Genomic DNA, 17,747 nt, shown 5'->3' with positions numbered 1-17,747 from the left:
TTGGCTTTTGCCTGTCTAAAACCATGGCCTGCGAATTCGTAACATTCAGGGACATGGCCATAGACTTCTCTCATCAGGAGTGGGAATACCTTGACCTGGTTCAGAAGACCTTGTACCAGGAGGTGACAGTGAAGAACTATGGTAACTTGTTCTCACTGGGGTCTCACTCTCACTGAGGCTGGAGTGCAGTGTTGCAATCACAGCTCACTGCAACCTTGACCTCCATGGCTCAAGCAATCCTCCTGCCTCAGCCTCCAGAGTAGCTGGGATTACAGATTTGAATTCAAGGAGTGAAATAATCAGAGACGGAAAAATGTACATTTATAGGAGACACACATTTGTTACTCCACATCAGAGAATTCATTCTAGTGAGAAAACCGATCAACATGAAAAGTTTTTGAAGGTTAAAAAAAAAAAAAAGGCCAAAACAGTTTCTTCAAACTTATTTCTCAATAATAAAGATGATTTCTAAAATATACCTTTTAAAATCTCTAAGAGTCTGGCAAAACCTGAAACTTTTCTATAGTCTTATAACCGCAATGCATTTTTCTATTAAAATTGGTTAAAACAGTAGAGATAATATCTATTATATTATTCACAACAAAGAAATAAGTTTGTGTAGCATTTCTTCAGCTTATGGATGTAGTCAAGCCCTTTCATTAAATTGTTTGCTTTTTCATATTTTTGTGTTCTACAAAAATGTTACGTACTTTAACAAATGATAAACAATATTTTAGGATGACTAATTATAAAGTTACTTGAAATTCAGATACCTGAGTTCTTTAAAAAGTTCAACATTCTGGTGAGTCATCAAATTGTTTAGAAGCCATTCAAGGCACCTGAAATTAAAATATATAATTATTACATTATATACCATGTATTTACAATTTATTAAGTAGGACTTACAGTTAAAATAAAATCAGAATATTAATCTTGGCAGAACATGCTCAAAACTTTTAATTAACAATAGGAAATTTAGTATTATTTTTGTCAGTAGATATTATTAAGAGAATATTTCCTTTATATTAATGAGAGCATTTCTAGTTTTAAAACTTCATTTTGAGTTTGTGTTAAATAGTTTATTAAGGGGTCTGCATACTACTATAACCTTTAAAATCTCAAAACAGGTACTGCAACTTTCAAGAGTTAGAAGGACTGTCAGTCATTGCAATGATATAATGTCTATCAGGCCTACTTCTTAAACAATTTTAATAGAAAATGTACTATAAAGTGCAGTGGCATGATCACAGCTCACTGCAGTCTTGAACCTCTTGGGCTCAAAGAATCCTCTGACCTCAGCCTCCAGAATGGCTGGGACCACAGGTGCATGTCACCATGCCTGGGTAATTTTTAAAATTTTTTGTAGAGATGGGGTCTCCCTGTGTTGCTCAGGCTGGTCATGATCTCCTGGGCTCAAGTGATCCTTCTGCCTTGGCATCCCAAATCACTGGGATTACAGGTGTTAGCTACCACACCTGACCAAGAGTGACCATGGTTTTTATAAGCATATACATAACCCATCTATGGTCACTGACAAAGACAACACTTTTGAGGAATTTACTAACTAGTCCAAAAGTTAAAATGGGCTTTTTAACAAAATTCCATTCCCCTATCCTAATTTTCCTTAATTCTTTCTTTCTTATAGCTATACATTCTCTTAAGAAACTAAAGCAACCAAATTCCTAAAGTGGGATAGGAAGAAAAATGAGAAAGGTAACTCACTTTTTCTTCACAGAATCTAATCCATAGGTCCCTGCTGATGTGTAATAGCCACATACAGTTTTCACATTAATTGTTTCCTTCATTGTCTCACCACACTGCTGTATTAAACCGTCCTGTAAATATAAATAAGCACTGGAAAGGCCCATTTCACGTGGGAAAAATTAGCTCTGATATGTGCTTTTACATATTAAAAAGGAAAAAAAAAAAGAAAGAAGAAAGAAAAGAAAGAAAACTCATTAAGTGCAGCAAACCTAAGTTTTTTTTTTTTTTTAACAAGTCCAATAAAAATACTGAAAAAAATTCTGCAAGTATTCAACTAAATACTTGGAATTTGAAAATGGAAGGTGGGGGGAGCAGTCAGGTACAGATGAATACTGCCATTCTTTTTCTTTTCTATTCTTCCCTCTCTGAGACCTTTGCAAATTTCTTTAGCAGCATTTTGTCTGTTTTGCCATTTCTTTTTAAATTAAGAAGTCTACATAGTCAGTTAACCATGTCATGGGCCTAAACAAATAGTATGCATTAGCAGAAAGTGATTATTAAGTTTAAAATAACTACAATATCTAAGAGACACACCTAAAACAAGTATACTGTTATTTTAAATTATGAACATTAAAGTTTTAACCTAAAATGTTTATATAGGTTTTAAGTGAACTAACTTTAATATATGGAAAGAATACTACTTTTTGTTCAAATTTCTGAAATATATTCATCATGCAGGTATATTAAGTTAAAGAGTTAGTAAATCATAAAAGTAATACAGAAAGTGAATTTAGAACAAAATCAAAAGGACCAGAGTTAGAAAATAAAGTATACTTATTGGAAATAAGTATTGAAAGGATCAAAACATTTTGAAAATCAAATGATCTCAACCAAGGATATTTAGCAAGCTATTAACTAATATTTCAAATGAATCAGTACAAAAATACTACACGAAAGTAAACAATTTTTTAAGATTAAAATAAAACATTGACTCCATTAGGATTTTCAACTTACCTGGAAATCATTCTAGACTCTTCCCCTTTCCTCTTAACACTTAGTCTGTCACCAAGTCCAGCGGATTATCCCTGAATCTGTCTGCTATCTACTTTTTCCTCTCCAAGCTTATTGCTACTACCCTACTTTCCTCCCCTGGACGACTGCAATAGGTTTTTGTCTCTAATGCTGTATTCATCTTTCCTTCAACTCATCTTTCACATTGTTACTGAAGTATTATTTCTAAAACATAACTTCGTCTTTCCTCTGATTAAAATATTCCAAAGGTGCTGTGTACACTAAACTTAGCAATGTGTAACGGTATTTTCATGATCTGGCTTCTGCCCCACTCTTCTCCAATCCTTCTTGTGTTTATGCAGGAGCCATGTTTCTGTTAGAGTCTTGAATCCTCCACTATTTCACATTGCTAGGTCTTAGTTTATCTCTGTTCTGTCTGAAATGCTCTTCCTTCCCCTCTTCCTACTTTGCAATACAAACACACTTTCAACTTTCAAGATGCAATGTGGAAACGTAACTTTCCTCTGTGACACCACCAGGATGAACTGACTACTTCCTTCTTTATGCATTCACTAAATGATACAGGATGTTTATTATCATATCTATAATACTGAACAGCTCTTACTTTACCTCTGGGTTTGTATATCAACCCTCCCACCGCTCTCCACACATACATACTATATTGTGAACTTTTTGAAGGTAAGGATTACATCTTAAGTTACCTTTGGATTTCTGTGTCTAGTTTGACACAGTGCTCAATACACTTCTATTAAATGAACAAATCTGTCATTCTGCCCGTAGATTAAAATACATATATGTGATTTATACACAATTCTTTCAAAACTAAGAGAAATTTAAATAGTAGGAATGCATGTTTATTTGAACCCATGAATGAAATTAATTGGTAATCATAAGCCATCTGCTTAATAGTCAAGTCATTAATGAATAGAAATCTCTAAATGACCTTAGACAAGTAAGTTTTTTCCACATTATAGTCATACTAAGATATCTACACAGAAATGGCCTGCATTCATTTTATGCAGACATCAAGACTCCCTCAGTTGTAATAAATTGCTTTTGGTTAGGCATTTTAAATGATTTATAACAAATGGCATATTTATACATTTCATTTTTATTTAAAAACTCTAAAAAGCTAAGCTTTATTTTTGTTTTTGGAGTACACACTTTGAGAAAAAGATTATTATTCTGAACCTTTCTTTGAATCACGTGCATACTTACCAACTGCAGCAAACAAGCTGCTGCCAAAATGGCAACAACTCGACTGGGCTTTATCAAGACATCATCTCGATACAGTGAACCAAATGCAACCTGCAGTGCTGAAAGCAAGGTACACATGTAAGATAAAATAATATTTATATCTATTACAAGTATTATACAAATAACAACGATGACTGTCTTCACACACAAAGACATTTGTCTAAATGTGGCATGTACATAAAAGGATAACAGAAGTATCTCTTTAATTAAAAACGCTAGTAATGGTTACTGGTTGACACTGTTAATTTAATAACAAGGTTATAAATTTCTGCTTATTCTACCAAATCTAGCTGCATTCTTCTAACATATAATCTTGACATCACTGGTCACAACCAAGATGCCTTGGAAGAAGTTTTATAAGATACTCCTGAGTAGACCAATCGTTAAGTACAAATACGCAGACTCAAAGATAATCTTAACCCTGCTGCTTTCAGCACTTCACCACTGAGAAATGTGGTACAGTTCCTGAGTCCTGTCCATGCCACACTCATGCCCAGCCCCCACAGTGATCTATGCCTGTCTATCCTTCCTCCACCGCCACTGTTATGAATGTCCCACATGGTTTGCTTTGTAAATATTCTTAACTATTTCTTTGCCTTTGTATTGAACACCAGGTACTTCCATGTGGACCACCAATGAGGGGAGCAGCAAGAGCACTGGAATGGGAATGAGGAGAGCTGTAGTCTGACATAGGCTCACTAAACTGCTCTGAGATCCAAAGTAAGTCCCTTAACTCCTTTGGGCCTCAGCTTCCTCAACTAAGGATTCTTTTAGCTCTAAAACAATATTACATGATTTATGCCTTTATTGTTCCCAGAAAATAGAAAATAATCAGTAAGTATTATTTATCAGATTTTCTACATAATTAAAAAAAATGGTCATACTTTTCCTTCCTTCATCCTACGTCTTCCATATCCCAGGTGGGCATATTTACAAAGATAAGTAAACAGACTGATAAGGCCCACATGACAAAACAGATCAGTGATAGGATGGACAGAACTGATAGACTATGGCGTAAATCAACATAAAATTATCACCTTGAGGTGATAAAAGGAGTTTTCTAGACTACAAGGCTAGAAGGCATTATTTATTTTCTACCAAAAGAATAAGATTATGTTTTTATGATTCTTGCATAATAGTTAATTATTATGGTAGTTACCTTCTACATCAATGTTCTGGTCAGGAATCTCCAGTTCAATAATATTCATGCTGGATTCTTTCCAAGAACCACTGAACATACTAGAAAAGTAGCCAGACTTAAAAAAAAAAAAAAAAAAAAAAAAGTCAACGATTATCAAGTACTTTCTGTGTCTTCCAAATTATTTTCCCATTTCTAATTCTAAGCAACGATTCTATCCATTAACTAAACTCATCCATTCTATTACTTCAACAGAAAAAGAACTGCCAAATGTGTCTACAGGAGAAAAGAAATTAAGATAACGACACTACTAGGTGTATCAAAATATACTTTCAGTTTAGTACTATTTTTGACAAAAAACCAAAATTCCTATATTACTATCTAAATTGAATTCCTGTATTTCTATTTGAACCTGGTTAGCTTTTTACTCAAACTGTTGAATCCTTACTGTACATCTGAGTGGCTATAAAGGACCAAACCAGTCCCAAGTCAGCACAAACAGGATGATCCCCAAAGAAATTAGGGAAAATCCAAAATTCAGTTTAATCTAATGAGAAATTTCCAGAATGGACCTGAATTCTTGGAAAGGTATAGAATGAAGTCTTTAGTTATCTGTCAGATAGCACTCCTCATAATTAGAATTACTTTGAAATTGATCAAATATTAACTAATTTATTTTAAAATGTTACTGAGTACTTAGTATGTAGAAGGCACTGTGAATATAGCAATAAACAAAATCAATATTGTTTCTGTCCTCAGGGGGCTTATATTTTAGCATGTGGCTTGAACTATAATCAATACAGCTTCCATGAGAGGTAAAGTTTTAACAGAGGTATTCTCAACCTTAAGTTCACAAAACTGCTTTCAGATATTAAAAAGAAATAACATGAATCATATGCTGAAGTTAAAAAGCAATATTCTGATACAGTGTCTGGGCAACATACTTCAAGCCAAAATAAATTGGTTTCAAAAACACATTTTTTTTTTTTTTTTGAGACGGAGTCTCGCTCTGTCACCCAGGTTGGAGTGCAGTGGTGCGATCTCGGCTCACTGCAAGCTCCGCCTCCCAGGTTCACGCCATTCTCCTGCCTCAGCCTCCCGAGTAGCTGGGACTACAGGCGCCTGGGGTTTCACCGTGTTAGCCAGGATGGTCTTGATCTCCTGACCTTGTGATCTGCCCGCCTTGGCCTCCCAAAGTGCTGGGATTACAGGCATGAGCCACCGTGCCCGGTCTCAAAAACACATTTTAAAACATGATTAAAATGTTAGAGAAGGCAATTCCTTTCCAAATACTTTTACCGAAAAAGTTTATACTATACTGTCTTACCAGTAATTATTCTCAAATGGTAAAGAGGAAAAATATAAGTTCCAAAGGATAAAAACTGTTGTTTTATTCCTAGTGCCTAGACCAATATCTGGCTTATAGATTTGATAAAAGAAAAGAAAATGAATAAAATATTTGGGCCCTTAGAGCAACATTGTATTCTATTCTGAAAACTCTGATTTTTTTTTTGTTTAGACAGAGTCTCGCTCTGTTACCCAGGCTGGAGTGCAGTGGCACGATCTCAGCTCACTGCAACCTCCATCTCCCAGGTTGAAGCAATTCTCCTGTCTCAGCCTCCTGAGTAGCTGGGATTACAAGTGCCCATCACCACGCCGGCTATGAAAGTTCTGAATTTTTAAAATGGGGTGGCAAGTAGTAATATTTTCAGTACAGAAATCAACTTAATCTATATACTTTTTGGTGTTGTCTTTACCTGGATTTTCCAGGAGAGAACTTTCCACTCACACTCAATGTGAACTACAAAGCAACATTTCAGGTGAGTTTATCCAATTTAAATAACCATAAGCAAAATAAACACATTACAATCTTAACTTTAATGTTAAATATTTTTCTCCAACTTTTCCCCTTTTATCAACAGAAGGCACCGAAAAAAGCACTTTATGAAGTAATGACAGATACGTAGTATTAGGCTCGTATGATACTGAAATCTCAAAATCTCTTTCTAGACCAAACTTAGTTTTCACTAACAATGCTTACCATTTTTCTTACAGACTTTTTACCAAATGAGAGGATTTAACCACTATGATGTTCATGCAAAAGATTACTGTGAAGTGCAATGAGAAAGAACATGACTTAAGAGTTTAAGTGATTACCCTGTTACTCAAATAGAAAAAATACTTACTTGACATAAATATATTTTGTGTAAGCTCCATTCTTCTCCTAGAGCACAAATCTTAATGTCACTGTTTTCACCATTCAAAAATAATGTTTGATAAATATATTTAGACGTACTCTTTAATTTTTTCCTGTTAAAAGAAATGAAAGTCACATATTTATATAAATTGAATGTTTTACTGATTTTGCATATATTTCTAAATACTCCTTTTATTCAATTTCTATTAAATAGAGTCAAAATAATATTTGTGTAAAAGGATAGGGGGAGAGTATATATTCAAATTTTCTTGTGTCTAGAAGAGTACATAAGAAACTAACAATAGTGGTTATCTCTGGGGTCCTTTATGCACGAGAGAGATAGTGGAGAAATGGGGGCGGCATGGGAGGCAGACTTTTCACTACACACATTTTAGCAATTTTGGACTAATTTAATTACCTATTCAATAGATTAAGAAGTTAGCATGTTGATTTTTTTGCTTATTTCCTTATTTAAAAACCAGCACTATGAAGGAACTCAAATAGTGCAATAATCTGCAACTAGGAAATGGAGAACAAGAGTAAACATTTCACTTACCCAAGTAATTTTAAATTTTAAATGATTTTTAAATTAAAAAATTTTTAATTTTAAAATGATTTACATTTAATCTTACTTTGGTACCAACCTATTCTTAAACTACTTAAAATGTTTTCTTCCCGCTGGACAAATGGTTTGCAACCTTGGATCAAAGGTTTTCTTTTCTTATTTGTTTTTTGAAATTATTTATTTATTTTAGATGAAAGGTTTTTTAAAACTGCTCAAAGGAGAAGTCTTAGGGGCCACCAAGGAGAGCTGAGGAGTGAACTGTGAGTATCCCATCTAACTTCAACCAAAGCAGCATCACCTATTATATCTGTAAACATACTGGATTTCTGCACAGATATAATTTAAAGGAAGAACTTGACTAAAAAAATAAAGTTTGAAAATAATTGCTCAAAATGGTCTAGTAACCAAGAAAAGGCCCTAGGCAGAGGCTGATCAATATCTCAAATTCCTGATCAATTCTGACAGGTTTCCTAGCACATAAAACTTTCAATCTCTCTCTCTTTTTTTTTTTTTTAAGACGCAGTCTCGCTCTGTCGCCCAGGTTGGGGTGCAGTGGCGCGATCTCGGCTCACTGCAAGCTCCGCCTCCCGGGTTCACGCCATTCTCCTGCCTCAGCCTCCCCAGTAGCTGGGACTACAGGCGCCCACCACCTCGCCCGGCTAGTTTTTTTTGTATTTTTTAGTAGAGACGGGGTTTCACCATGTTAGCCAGAATAGACTCGATCTCCTGACCTCGTGATCCGCCCGTCTCAGCCTCCCGAAGTGCTGGGATTACAGGCTTGAGCCACTGCGTCCGGCCCTCAATCTCTTTTTAAAAATGAAGTAATTGTTTCAGATGACATCCTGAACTGGTGAATTTAACACCTGTGTACTTAACACCTCTTCCTAGCCAACAATAAAAACAGCACATGCCTTAGTGGTAACAGACTTGGGTTTGAGTCCCAGCTGCCCCCCTGTTCAGTTATCACAGCTGTAAAAAGAGGACATTAATAGTACCCACTTCATTGATTATGATGAGAAATCAAGAGACAGTGTAGTTTCCAGTTCCTGATAGCAGAATGTACACATGTTGGCTTCCCATCCCTCCCCAAGTTACATTAAAGATTAAGAGTACAAAAAGGAATAAGTGCACACCAGGAAAAGGTAAAGGGTAGACTTATCACTTGATGAAAGATTTACACAGATCTGAAAGTTAGAAAATAAATTCAAATGAAAAAGAACAGTGAAAGCCATAGCCAAAACATACATTATGGAGGGCTAGGACGGAGGCTAAGCTTATCTGCCCGTCAGAACCCTTGGGAGAAAAGTAGGATGAGGTCTCAGGGAAACGAAGGCAGAAGAAAGAAGAGGAGCAGAAAATGGGGACATTAGTGCCTTCTCCACTCTATGAACACAGATTATAGATAAGGATAGTACAGACACTGAGGCAAAAATATTCCAAGGCTTTTCTAGAAACAGCACAAAGCTAATGGAAGACCTAAGGCTGTAGGGTAGCTGCTGGTGCCCAGACAAAGCAATCCTCATTCTGAAATTTAAAGAATCTGTGGCCTGTTCACTCCCAATCCATTCACCCTGAGTCATGGTTCCCAAACTGTGTGTGAAATTCACCAGTTCAGGATACCATCTGAACTTAGAGCACCACAGCCAACTCAGAGAGGCATGTGGAATATTTTAAATTTGAAGGAAACACAGTAACACCTGTGTCAGATACCATGCAATCTGCTATCATTAGGTTGTTTGGCCCTAACTATGAGCTATTTCTTTTGGACCAGGAGTGAGAATTACTAAAACATGAAATGTGCTGTGATCCATGAAAGCTTGGGAACCTCTGCTCTACAAAGCATGCCCCACCTATAACCAGCTTAGTAGTCTTCTTACTCAAAGAAGAGGTACATTGGAAGTAGATCTATTTACTCAATTAAAACACCATACACCAGTTACTCATTCTTCAATGTAAGTGGACAAGCAAGGAAGGATCACCCAACATGAGGAAGAATAAGAGCATATGAGAGACAGAGAGACAGAGAGAGAGAGAGAGACAGAGAGAGAGAGAGAGAGACAGAGAGAGAGAAGAGAGAGAGAGAGAGACAGAGAGAGAGAGAGAGAGACAGAGAGAGAGAGAGAGAGAGAGGCTCCCTCCATCCCTGGAAACATAATTCAGGGAAAAGAGAGGAACAAAAAATCCTCTCACCAGTATACCTAGAGATCTGAGATTATTATATTCACCCCGTAGGAAGCTATGATAAAGGATGACTCAGAACAAGAAAGAGCTTTTAGAGACTAAAGACATGATTACTGAAATTTAAAAAAAACAAACAAACCATTCTTTGGTTTTTTTCCTCATGTTGGGTGATCCTTCCTTGCTTGTCCACTTACATTGAAGAATGAGTAACTGGTGTATGGTGTTTTGAGTAAATAGATCTATTTCCAATGTACCTCTTCTTTGAGTAAGAAGACTACTAAGCTGGTTATAGGTGGGGCATGCTTTGCAGAGCAGAGGTTCCCAAGCTTTCATGGATCACAGCACATTTCATGTTTTAGTAATTCTCACCCCTGGTCCAAAAGAAATACCTCATAGTTAGGGCCAAACAACCTAATGACAGCAATGAAAAAGTTAAAGGAAATTTCCCAGAATATAAAGCAAAAAGACAAAGAAAGGAAAAAAGAAGAGACAGATGCATAATCCAAGAAATCCAAAATCCAGTTAAGAGGCATCCCAGAAAGCGAAAATAAAGACAACAAGAGAAAGGAAATTATGGAAGAAATTAATGGAAAAAAATTTCCCAAAACTAAGGTAGTATTTGAGTCTTCAGATTATAAGGAACAAGTACCAAGGCCATTAGAAGACCCATACTTAAGCACATTCTAGTTAAATCCTAAAATACCAAAGAAAAAGTTCCACAAGTTCCAGAGAGCAAAAATGGTCACCTGAAAAGAGAATTACACCAGGATCAAATTTTTCTTCAAGACTGTAGGCCTGAAGACAATGAAGCAGTGTCATCAAAGATATGAAGAAAGTTATTTTAGATTTCCATACTCAGACAGAGGATGAATAAAGTAAAAGAGACTAAATTTATATTTAGATATGCACAAATTACCCCCTTTTGCACCCTTTCTTGGAAAAATATTTGAGGTGTATTAAATAGTTCCTAAAATGAGTGAGAAAGAAATGCAGGCTACACAAAATAGTGAATTCAATCCTAGAGATGGGGTGAAAAGAAGTCCCAGCATAAGAGCAGACAAATCCAGATTGGAACAGGAGGATGGAAGAGGTCTAGGTTTTAGAGAAGGATTCCATGAAAGTGTGTTTCAAAAGACTTTTCTGTGTTTTTTCAGAAAAACCTGAAGCCATGATGAAGGAATATTGTTACTTGTCAAGAGTGGGGGAAAGGCCATTATACACTCTGGGACAATAAAAAAGCAATACAAAAAAAAAAGGCACTGTCCAAATAAGATACAAACAAAAGCAGGGCCTGACGTTAAGCACTTGATGGAATATAAGAACAGATTCCCTATGACTGTGAGGTTGGAAAAATTTCTCCCTTTGAACAGACAAGGGGTTGTGACATTGGACCCATCAAGTATGATTTATAATCCTAGCACACTACTTAACTCTTCAGAAACAATATTTACATAGTTATAACTATGTAATGTTGTTTCAATTTTTTAGAGACAAGCTATGGACAAAACACTCAAGATCTGGTTGTAGAACAGTGTGGGTTTTAACAGTCTTGTAAATGTAAAAGTAAAACATGCAGTTGACAAAGGTATGAGGTGGAAGTTGGGCCTAAAAGCTAAAACTTCTCATAAGGTGGTCTGTTGATGTGGGAGGGCACACCAGACAACCTCAGGAAGTATATACTAGGGCCAACACACAAAATTCAACATCTTAATACTTTCTCTTTTAAATTTTTATTTATTTAGTTTTTGAGACAGGGTCTCACTCTGTTGCCCAGGCTGGAGCGCAGTGGCGCAATCTTGGCTCACTACAACCTCTGCTTTCTGAGTTCAGGTAATTCTCCTGCCTCAGCCTCCCAAGTAGCTAGGAATACAGGCGCACACCACCATGGCTGGCTAATTTTTGTATTTTTTGGTAGAGGCGGGGTTTCACTGTGTTGGTCAGGCTGGTCTCAAACTCCTGGCCTAAAGTGATCTGCTTGCCTTGGTTTCCCAAAGTGCTGGGATTACAGGCGTGAGCCACCGTGCCTGGCCCATCCTAGTGTTTTCTTATACCCTGCATCCGTACTGGGCTGAATAATCCAAGCATCTTCTAGTAATATACACACACTAAACTCTGATATGCATTTTCTGATAAAGGTTTGCTTTAAAAACTTTCCATTCCAGTCTACTTATGTAGTCTAGGAGTTGGTACACTTTTTCTGTAAAGGTCTAGATAGTTAATATCTTTGGCCTTCTGGGCCAAAAGGCCTCCAAATAATTTTGTTGGCATCCTAGTAGGCAGTGTCCTGCTTGCCAGCCTCAGCCTACCACACCTGAGCAAACTTTTCCACCATCCAGTGGGCTACAGCCACACCTCCTTCAACATCATCTGAATCTTAGCTTGGTAAAGGGTTGGGAGCACCTATTCCAAATTTGTTCCTTCTGTGGCTATTCTGCCTCAGCCTTAGAAGTACTGACTACTCCATGTATTTTCTAGAGATCTCTTTACCTTAGCATTTTGTCCTCAGTAGTTAATTCTCTGTGCCTTGTTAATAATGTTTCTATTAAATTTCCTGTATTCAAATTGCTGTGTGATTTCTCTCCTTCAAATGCACTGTGACGTATATTTCAATAATTACATTAAATGTAAGTGGTCTAACTACTAATTGAAAGGTTAGATTGTCCTGTTGGATAAAAGAAGCAAGACTCAACTATATGCTGTTTACATGATACCTATTTTAAATATACACAGGTAAAAAGTGAAAGGAGGGAAAATGAGATATTCAGACATTTATCAAAAGAAAGTGGCTGATGGATACACTACAATCCCAGACTTCACCACTACCCGTTATATGCATGTAAGAAACCTGCACCTGTACCCACTAAATATAAACAAATAAATAAATAAATAAATACATGTATGTGGTAGTGGCTAAATTACTAGGGATAAAGAAGGATGAACATTTTGTTGTGATAAAGGGCCCAATTCATCAAGGAGACATATTTACTGCATGCTTACATGCTAGACATTGTGCATTTGTTTGTCCTCATATTTGTCAAAGCCTGAAAGGCAGGTATTTATATCTCCAATTTACATATGAGGAAAATAAGGCTATTAAGTGCAGAATACAGACAAGAAGTCAAAATTTTTTTTTTTTTTTGAGACGGAGTCTCACTTTGTCACCCAGACTGGAGTGCAGTTGTGTCATCTCAGCTCACTGCAACCTCACCTCCCAGGTTCAAGCCATTCTTCTGCCTCAGCGTACCGAGTAGCTGGGATTACAGGCGCCCGCCACCACGCCTGGTTAATTTTTATATTTTTAGTAGAGACAGAGTTTTGCCATGTTGGCCAGGCTGGTTTTGAACTCCTGACCTCAGGTGATCTGTCTGCCTCAGTCTCCCAAAGTGCTGGGATTATAGGCATGAGCCACTGCACCTGGCCAAGAACTCAGAATTTGAACTCTTAAAACTATGCTACAGGTTGGCAACGGTGGCTCACACCTGTAATCCCAACACTTTGGGAGGTAAGGCAAGAGGATCACTTGAACCCAGGAGTTCAAGGCCAGCCTGGGTGGGCAACAGAGTGAGACCTTGTTTCTACAAATAAAAAAATTAGCTGGGTGTGGTGGGGGTGCATGCCTGTGGTCTCAGCTACACAGAAGGCTGAGGTGGGAGAATTGCCTGAGTCTGTGAGGTCGAGGTAGAGTGCGCCATGATCCCACCACTGCATTCCAGCCTGGGCCACAGAGCGAGACCCTGTCTCAAAAAAGAAAAAAAATTTTCCAAAAAACACTATGCTACACTGACTCTTCAAAAAGGTTACAGGGTCAGGCATGGTGGCTCACACCTGTAATCTGAGCACTTTGGGAGGCTGAGGTGGGAGGATCGCTTCAGCCCAGGCGTTTGAGACCAGCCTGGGCAATATAGTGAGATCCCTGTCTCTTTAGGAAAAAACTCCAAAAATCAAATAAACAACAAAAAAAGTTACTGAATAGTATTCACAGTAGGGGTCCATTTTTGTAAATAAATAAAAATATTCATAAAAAAAGGTACAAAAGGTTTTATAAACCAAACTATTAAGTTTTAAATCTATGATTCCTTTTTTACAATATGTAACACTAGTATAGCAAAACCTTTTTGAATCTGCTCATAAAGTTTAATTTTACGCCGGGTGCGCAGTGGCTCACGCCTGTAATTCCAGCACTTTGGGAGGATGAGGCCAGCAGATCACCTGAGTTTGGGAGTTTGAGACAAGCTTGGCCAACATGATGAAACCTGTCTCTACTAAAAATAGAAAACATTAGCCAGGCGTGGTGGTGCGTGTCTGTAGTCCCAGTTACCCGGGAGGCTGAGGTACAAGAATCGCTTGAACCAGGAAGTGGAGGTTACAGTGAGTTGAGATCGCACCACTGCACTCCCGCCTGGGTGACAGAGCAAGGCTCTGTCTGAAAAAGAAAAAAAGAAAAAGAAATGATTAAAAAAATTTCATCTGTGACCCTATCAAATCACCTTTAAAAACAAAAGCAGAAAAACCAAATTGTTTGTGTAAGAATATATTCTACCTATAAACTACATTCCAATTCCAGGTCACAAGTCAATATTCCATCTTTCAACTCATCAGAAAAAAAAAAAAAAAAGTTAAGCAAGCTGCAGCACCACCGCCCTACATACAGTACATCCACGGTCAACGACTTCAACTACTAGAAACTTGCACAGACTTTGTTCCTGGGTAGGAACAAATGTACACTATTGATAAACTTCACCTTTACGATTAACGAGAAATCCTGCGTGCAATTATTTCCCCTCCACTGAGTGGGCGACAGTAAGAGTGCCCATTTCAGAGATTACATTTAGTGTCTGTACTAAGGCAACCGGATGCAAAACAACTTAGTCTGCGGCTACCCACTTGAGAGGGCAAAGGTGGACTGGGAAGGCCAGCCAGCCGGGCGTCTCTAAGGTTTAACGAGACGCGAGCTCGGGCTTGGCGTTTCTCATCCTCATCTTGGGGCTGTAACAACACCCTGGAAGCGTCTGTGGTTAAAAATGCAGAACACCAGGCGTCTCCTAAAGCGCTCCCCCGTCCGCCCGGCATAGGGCCGGCTTCCACATTCACTTGTCAAGGGCACGACCCCTCTCCATGGGCTGGGGAGCGCTGCACCCCGCAAGCGCACGGGGCGCCGGCTCGGCCCCAGGCCCAACAGGTGCGGGTCCAGGTCCGCGCAGGTGCATGCCCCCACGTACCTTCGAGGGGTGCTGAGGAGCCGCTGCTGCTCGTCCCCCTCCTCCTCACCCTCGTCCGTCTCCGAGTCAGGGTGACAGTGGCAGAAGGCCCCGCTGCTCCGCTTGCGCTTGTGGCTGCCCGGACAGTAACAGAAGCCGTGGCCCGCCGCATCGTCTCCAGTGTCCGGCCTCCGGGCCGAGCCCCCCGCCCTGGCACCCTGCGCCTGCTGGGCAAGGGCTCGTCTTGGCTGGCGCAGCACCCGGCTGCTCAACGATCCCATGGGTCACGGCTCCCCGAGACTTCAGGGAGCCCAGAGAAGGGGGTCTCCCGCCATGGCCCGGCCGCCGCCGCCAGCCTTCCCCGAGCGCAGATGCCTACACCGCCACCTTCTCACGCGCAGCCCCAACCGTTGCAGCGGACAGCCTCCATCCTCCGCCCCCCGCGCAGCTTCTGGTCGCTCCGCGCGCTAGCACCGCAGGACCTCGCCCCCTCGCTTTCGCAACAAAGCGCGGGCCGGAGGGCGCCTGCGTATGGCGAGCCTCCGGAAGGGGCGGGGCAAGGCAGGCGTGCGTGCGTGCGTGGCAGGTGGAGCCTGCGCACAGCCCAGCGGGCCTGCGGTGGGCCTGGCCTCCTATTAACCGGAACTTAGGCGTAGACGCAGTGTTAAGCCGTAGTTCACACACGCCTTTGTAGTGGCAAGACTTGGGACTTCAGTCACGCATTCTTTCTACAAAGGTGCCTTGAGTCCCCGGTGCTTATGGGCCTGTGCTAAGCAAGTGGCAAAACCCCGAAGCTATTTGGTCTCCTTGCGGGAGCTCGGCGCTTGCGGGGGCCACGCTCTGCTTTGTTGGGCGTGGCCTCCTGTGAGAGAGCCCCTAGGCTGAGGCGCTATGCTGGATTCCTGGGCTTCCTTAACTGGAGCCCTACCCTGCTGTAGACGTGAAAGGAACCCGTTAAGTTACGGGAACGTTCCCGGCACTCCTTTCCTTTCCTCTCAAGTGCCAGTGGGATGTCCGAATAGGGTCTGGCACCATGACTGTCCGTACTCAAAAAAAGTGCCTTCAGGAGGCCCTAGCAAAATTGACAAGTGTCTGCCTGGAGGAGCTGCTCTTGTGATGGACTCCGGACAGCGAGCGTTCACTCCCTGACTCCTGTTACTTTTTAAGTAAAATAATAAAAATATTTATCCTGTGGACCGACCACTAGCTTGAAATTTTATTATACTTGGTTTCATTCTTTTTTTCCTCTCCGCTTTATTGAGGTGTAATCGATGATTCATTCTTTTTAAATAGAACAATACAGATAGGCAGAAGCCCCTGTGTACCTCCTCCATCTCATTCTGTCTTCTCCCCAGTGGCAATCACTGTGCTGAGAATGTTGTATATCATTATGTCCATGTATGTCCTTACATGCCTACCCATATTTTCTTTTGCATGTTTAGACATATCATGGAACGGAATCACAGCTGTACCTCTCACTGTGCACCTTTCTCCTCTCAAAATTATACTCTCGAGATTTGTCCATTTGGTCAATTGCTAGATAATTTTCACTGCTCATTGAATGACTGAACCATATTTGTTTTTACATTCCTTAGTGAGAGAGGTTATTTCTACTTTAACACCCTTACAGAGCAGCAATGAACATCATGTGCAATGGATTCGCCAAGCCGATTCCCAGAAGTGAATTTACTGGGAAATTTGCAACTTTGTTAGCTATTACTAAATTGCTCTCTGGGTTGATTGCATCAATGTACCAATTTAGACTCCCATCGGCAGTATACGCAGTTTGAGGGCCCCAGTGGACTAATGTCTGATTCGTGTATGAGAAATCTGAACTGAGAGAGGCTAGCCGACGCAGCTTGGGGTGGAGGTGGGAGGCAGAGAATGATGGCTGCAGAGGGATCAGCTTGCAAACACAGAATTTGCCAGCACAAAGAACGTGCAGGTGTTTCCCATGGAGCAGATGTGGACCACCATGAGAGAGCTGGGATAGGATCATCTTAGGTCCTGCCCAACAGGTCTAGGAGGAAAGCAATGAACTTCAGCACTGAGAACCTCAAAGAGTCACCAAATTCCTGGAGGCTGAAAAAGGAGTACACATTTGCCTTGCCAAAGGAACCGCAGGTGAGTAGCATGATGAGGTCGACAAAGGAACCCACAAGAATGCCTACAAGAATCAACTTTAGTCTGTCAGAGTCACGCAGGGCTGATCCTCTACCACTACAGCAATGACAGTCAGGTAACAACTTTCCTGCTCCCCTTAACTCTCTTCTCTGCTACAGCCCAGACATGGTAGGTTGGGGCAGGGGAAGAACGTGGAAGGAAAGCTAGGTGGAAAAAGAAGAGAAGCCCATAGTCACCCTTTCCCCAGAAACCAGCTTCCTACTGGCAGTAGGCCAGAAGTAAGTGAGGGAAGAAGCCTCAACTATAAATCAAACTTGGAATTTTGACTGGATATATTACTTACTAAAATGA

The 17,747-nt window shown here is 39.9% G+C and overlaps 1 protein-coding gene across 3 annotated transcripts in view; it reads right to left on the bottom strand.

Moving 5' to 3' along the window:
- The window catches only part of GMCL1 (germ cell-less 1, spermatogenesis associated), a 52,851-nt gene extending 37,096 nt beyond the window's left edge, over positions 1–15,755 (bottom strand). For 2 of the 3 annotated variants that reach the window (XM_033239321.1, XM_033239320.1), the window contains exons 1-6: positions 15,294–15,742; positions 7,318–7,441; positions 5,153–5,249; positions 3,955–4,052; positions 1,723–1,835; positions 774–839 (exon numbers count right to left, since the gene is read on the bottom strand). In XM_033239321.1, coding sequence (XP_033095212.1) covers positions 774–839; positions 1,723–1,835; positions 3,955–4,052; positions 5,153–5,249; positions 7,318–7,441; positions 15,294–15,553 — 758 coding nt within the window. In that variant the 5' untranslated portion in view covers positions 15,554–15,742. Of the gene's footprint in view, positions 1–773; positions 840–1,722; positions 1,836–3,954; positions 4,053–5,152; positions 5,250–7,317; positions 7,442–15,293 lie in introns of all 3 variants that reach the window. The other variant, XM_033239319.1, reaches the window with a different exon arrangement.
- Between the last annotated feature and the right edge of the window lie 1,992 nt (positions 15,756–17,747).

The sequence above is a fragment of the Trachypithecus francoisi genome, unplaced genomic scaffold, assembly GCF_009764315.1.
Source record: "Trachypithecus francoisi isolate TF-2019V2 unplaced genomic scaffold, Tfra_2.0 Lachesis_group17, whole genome shotgun sequence".
Classification (NCBI taxonomy): Eukaryota; Metazoa; Chordata; class Mammalia; order Primates; family Cercopithecidae; genus Trachypithecus; species Trachypithecus francoisi.
Note: the sequence above shows the minus strand (reverse complement) of the source record. Positions and strands in the feature narration are given on the sequence as shown.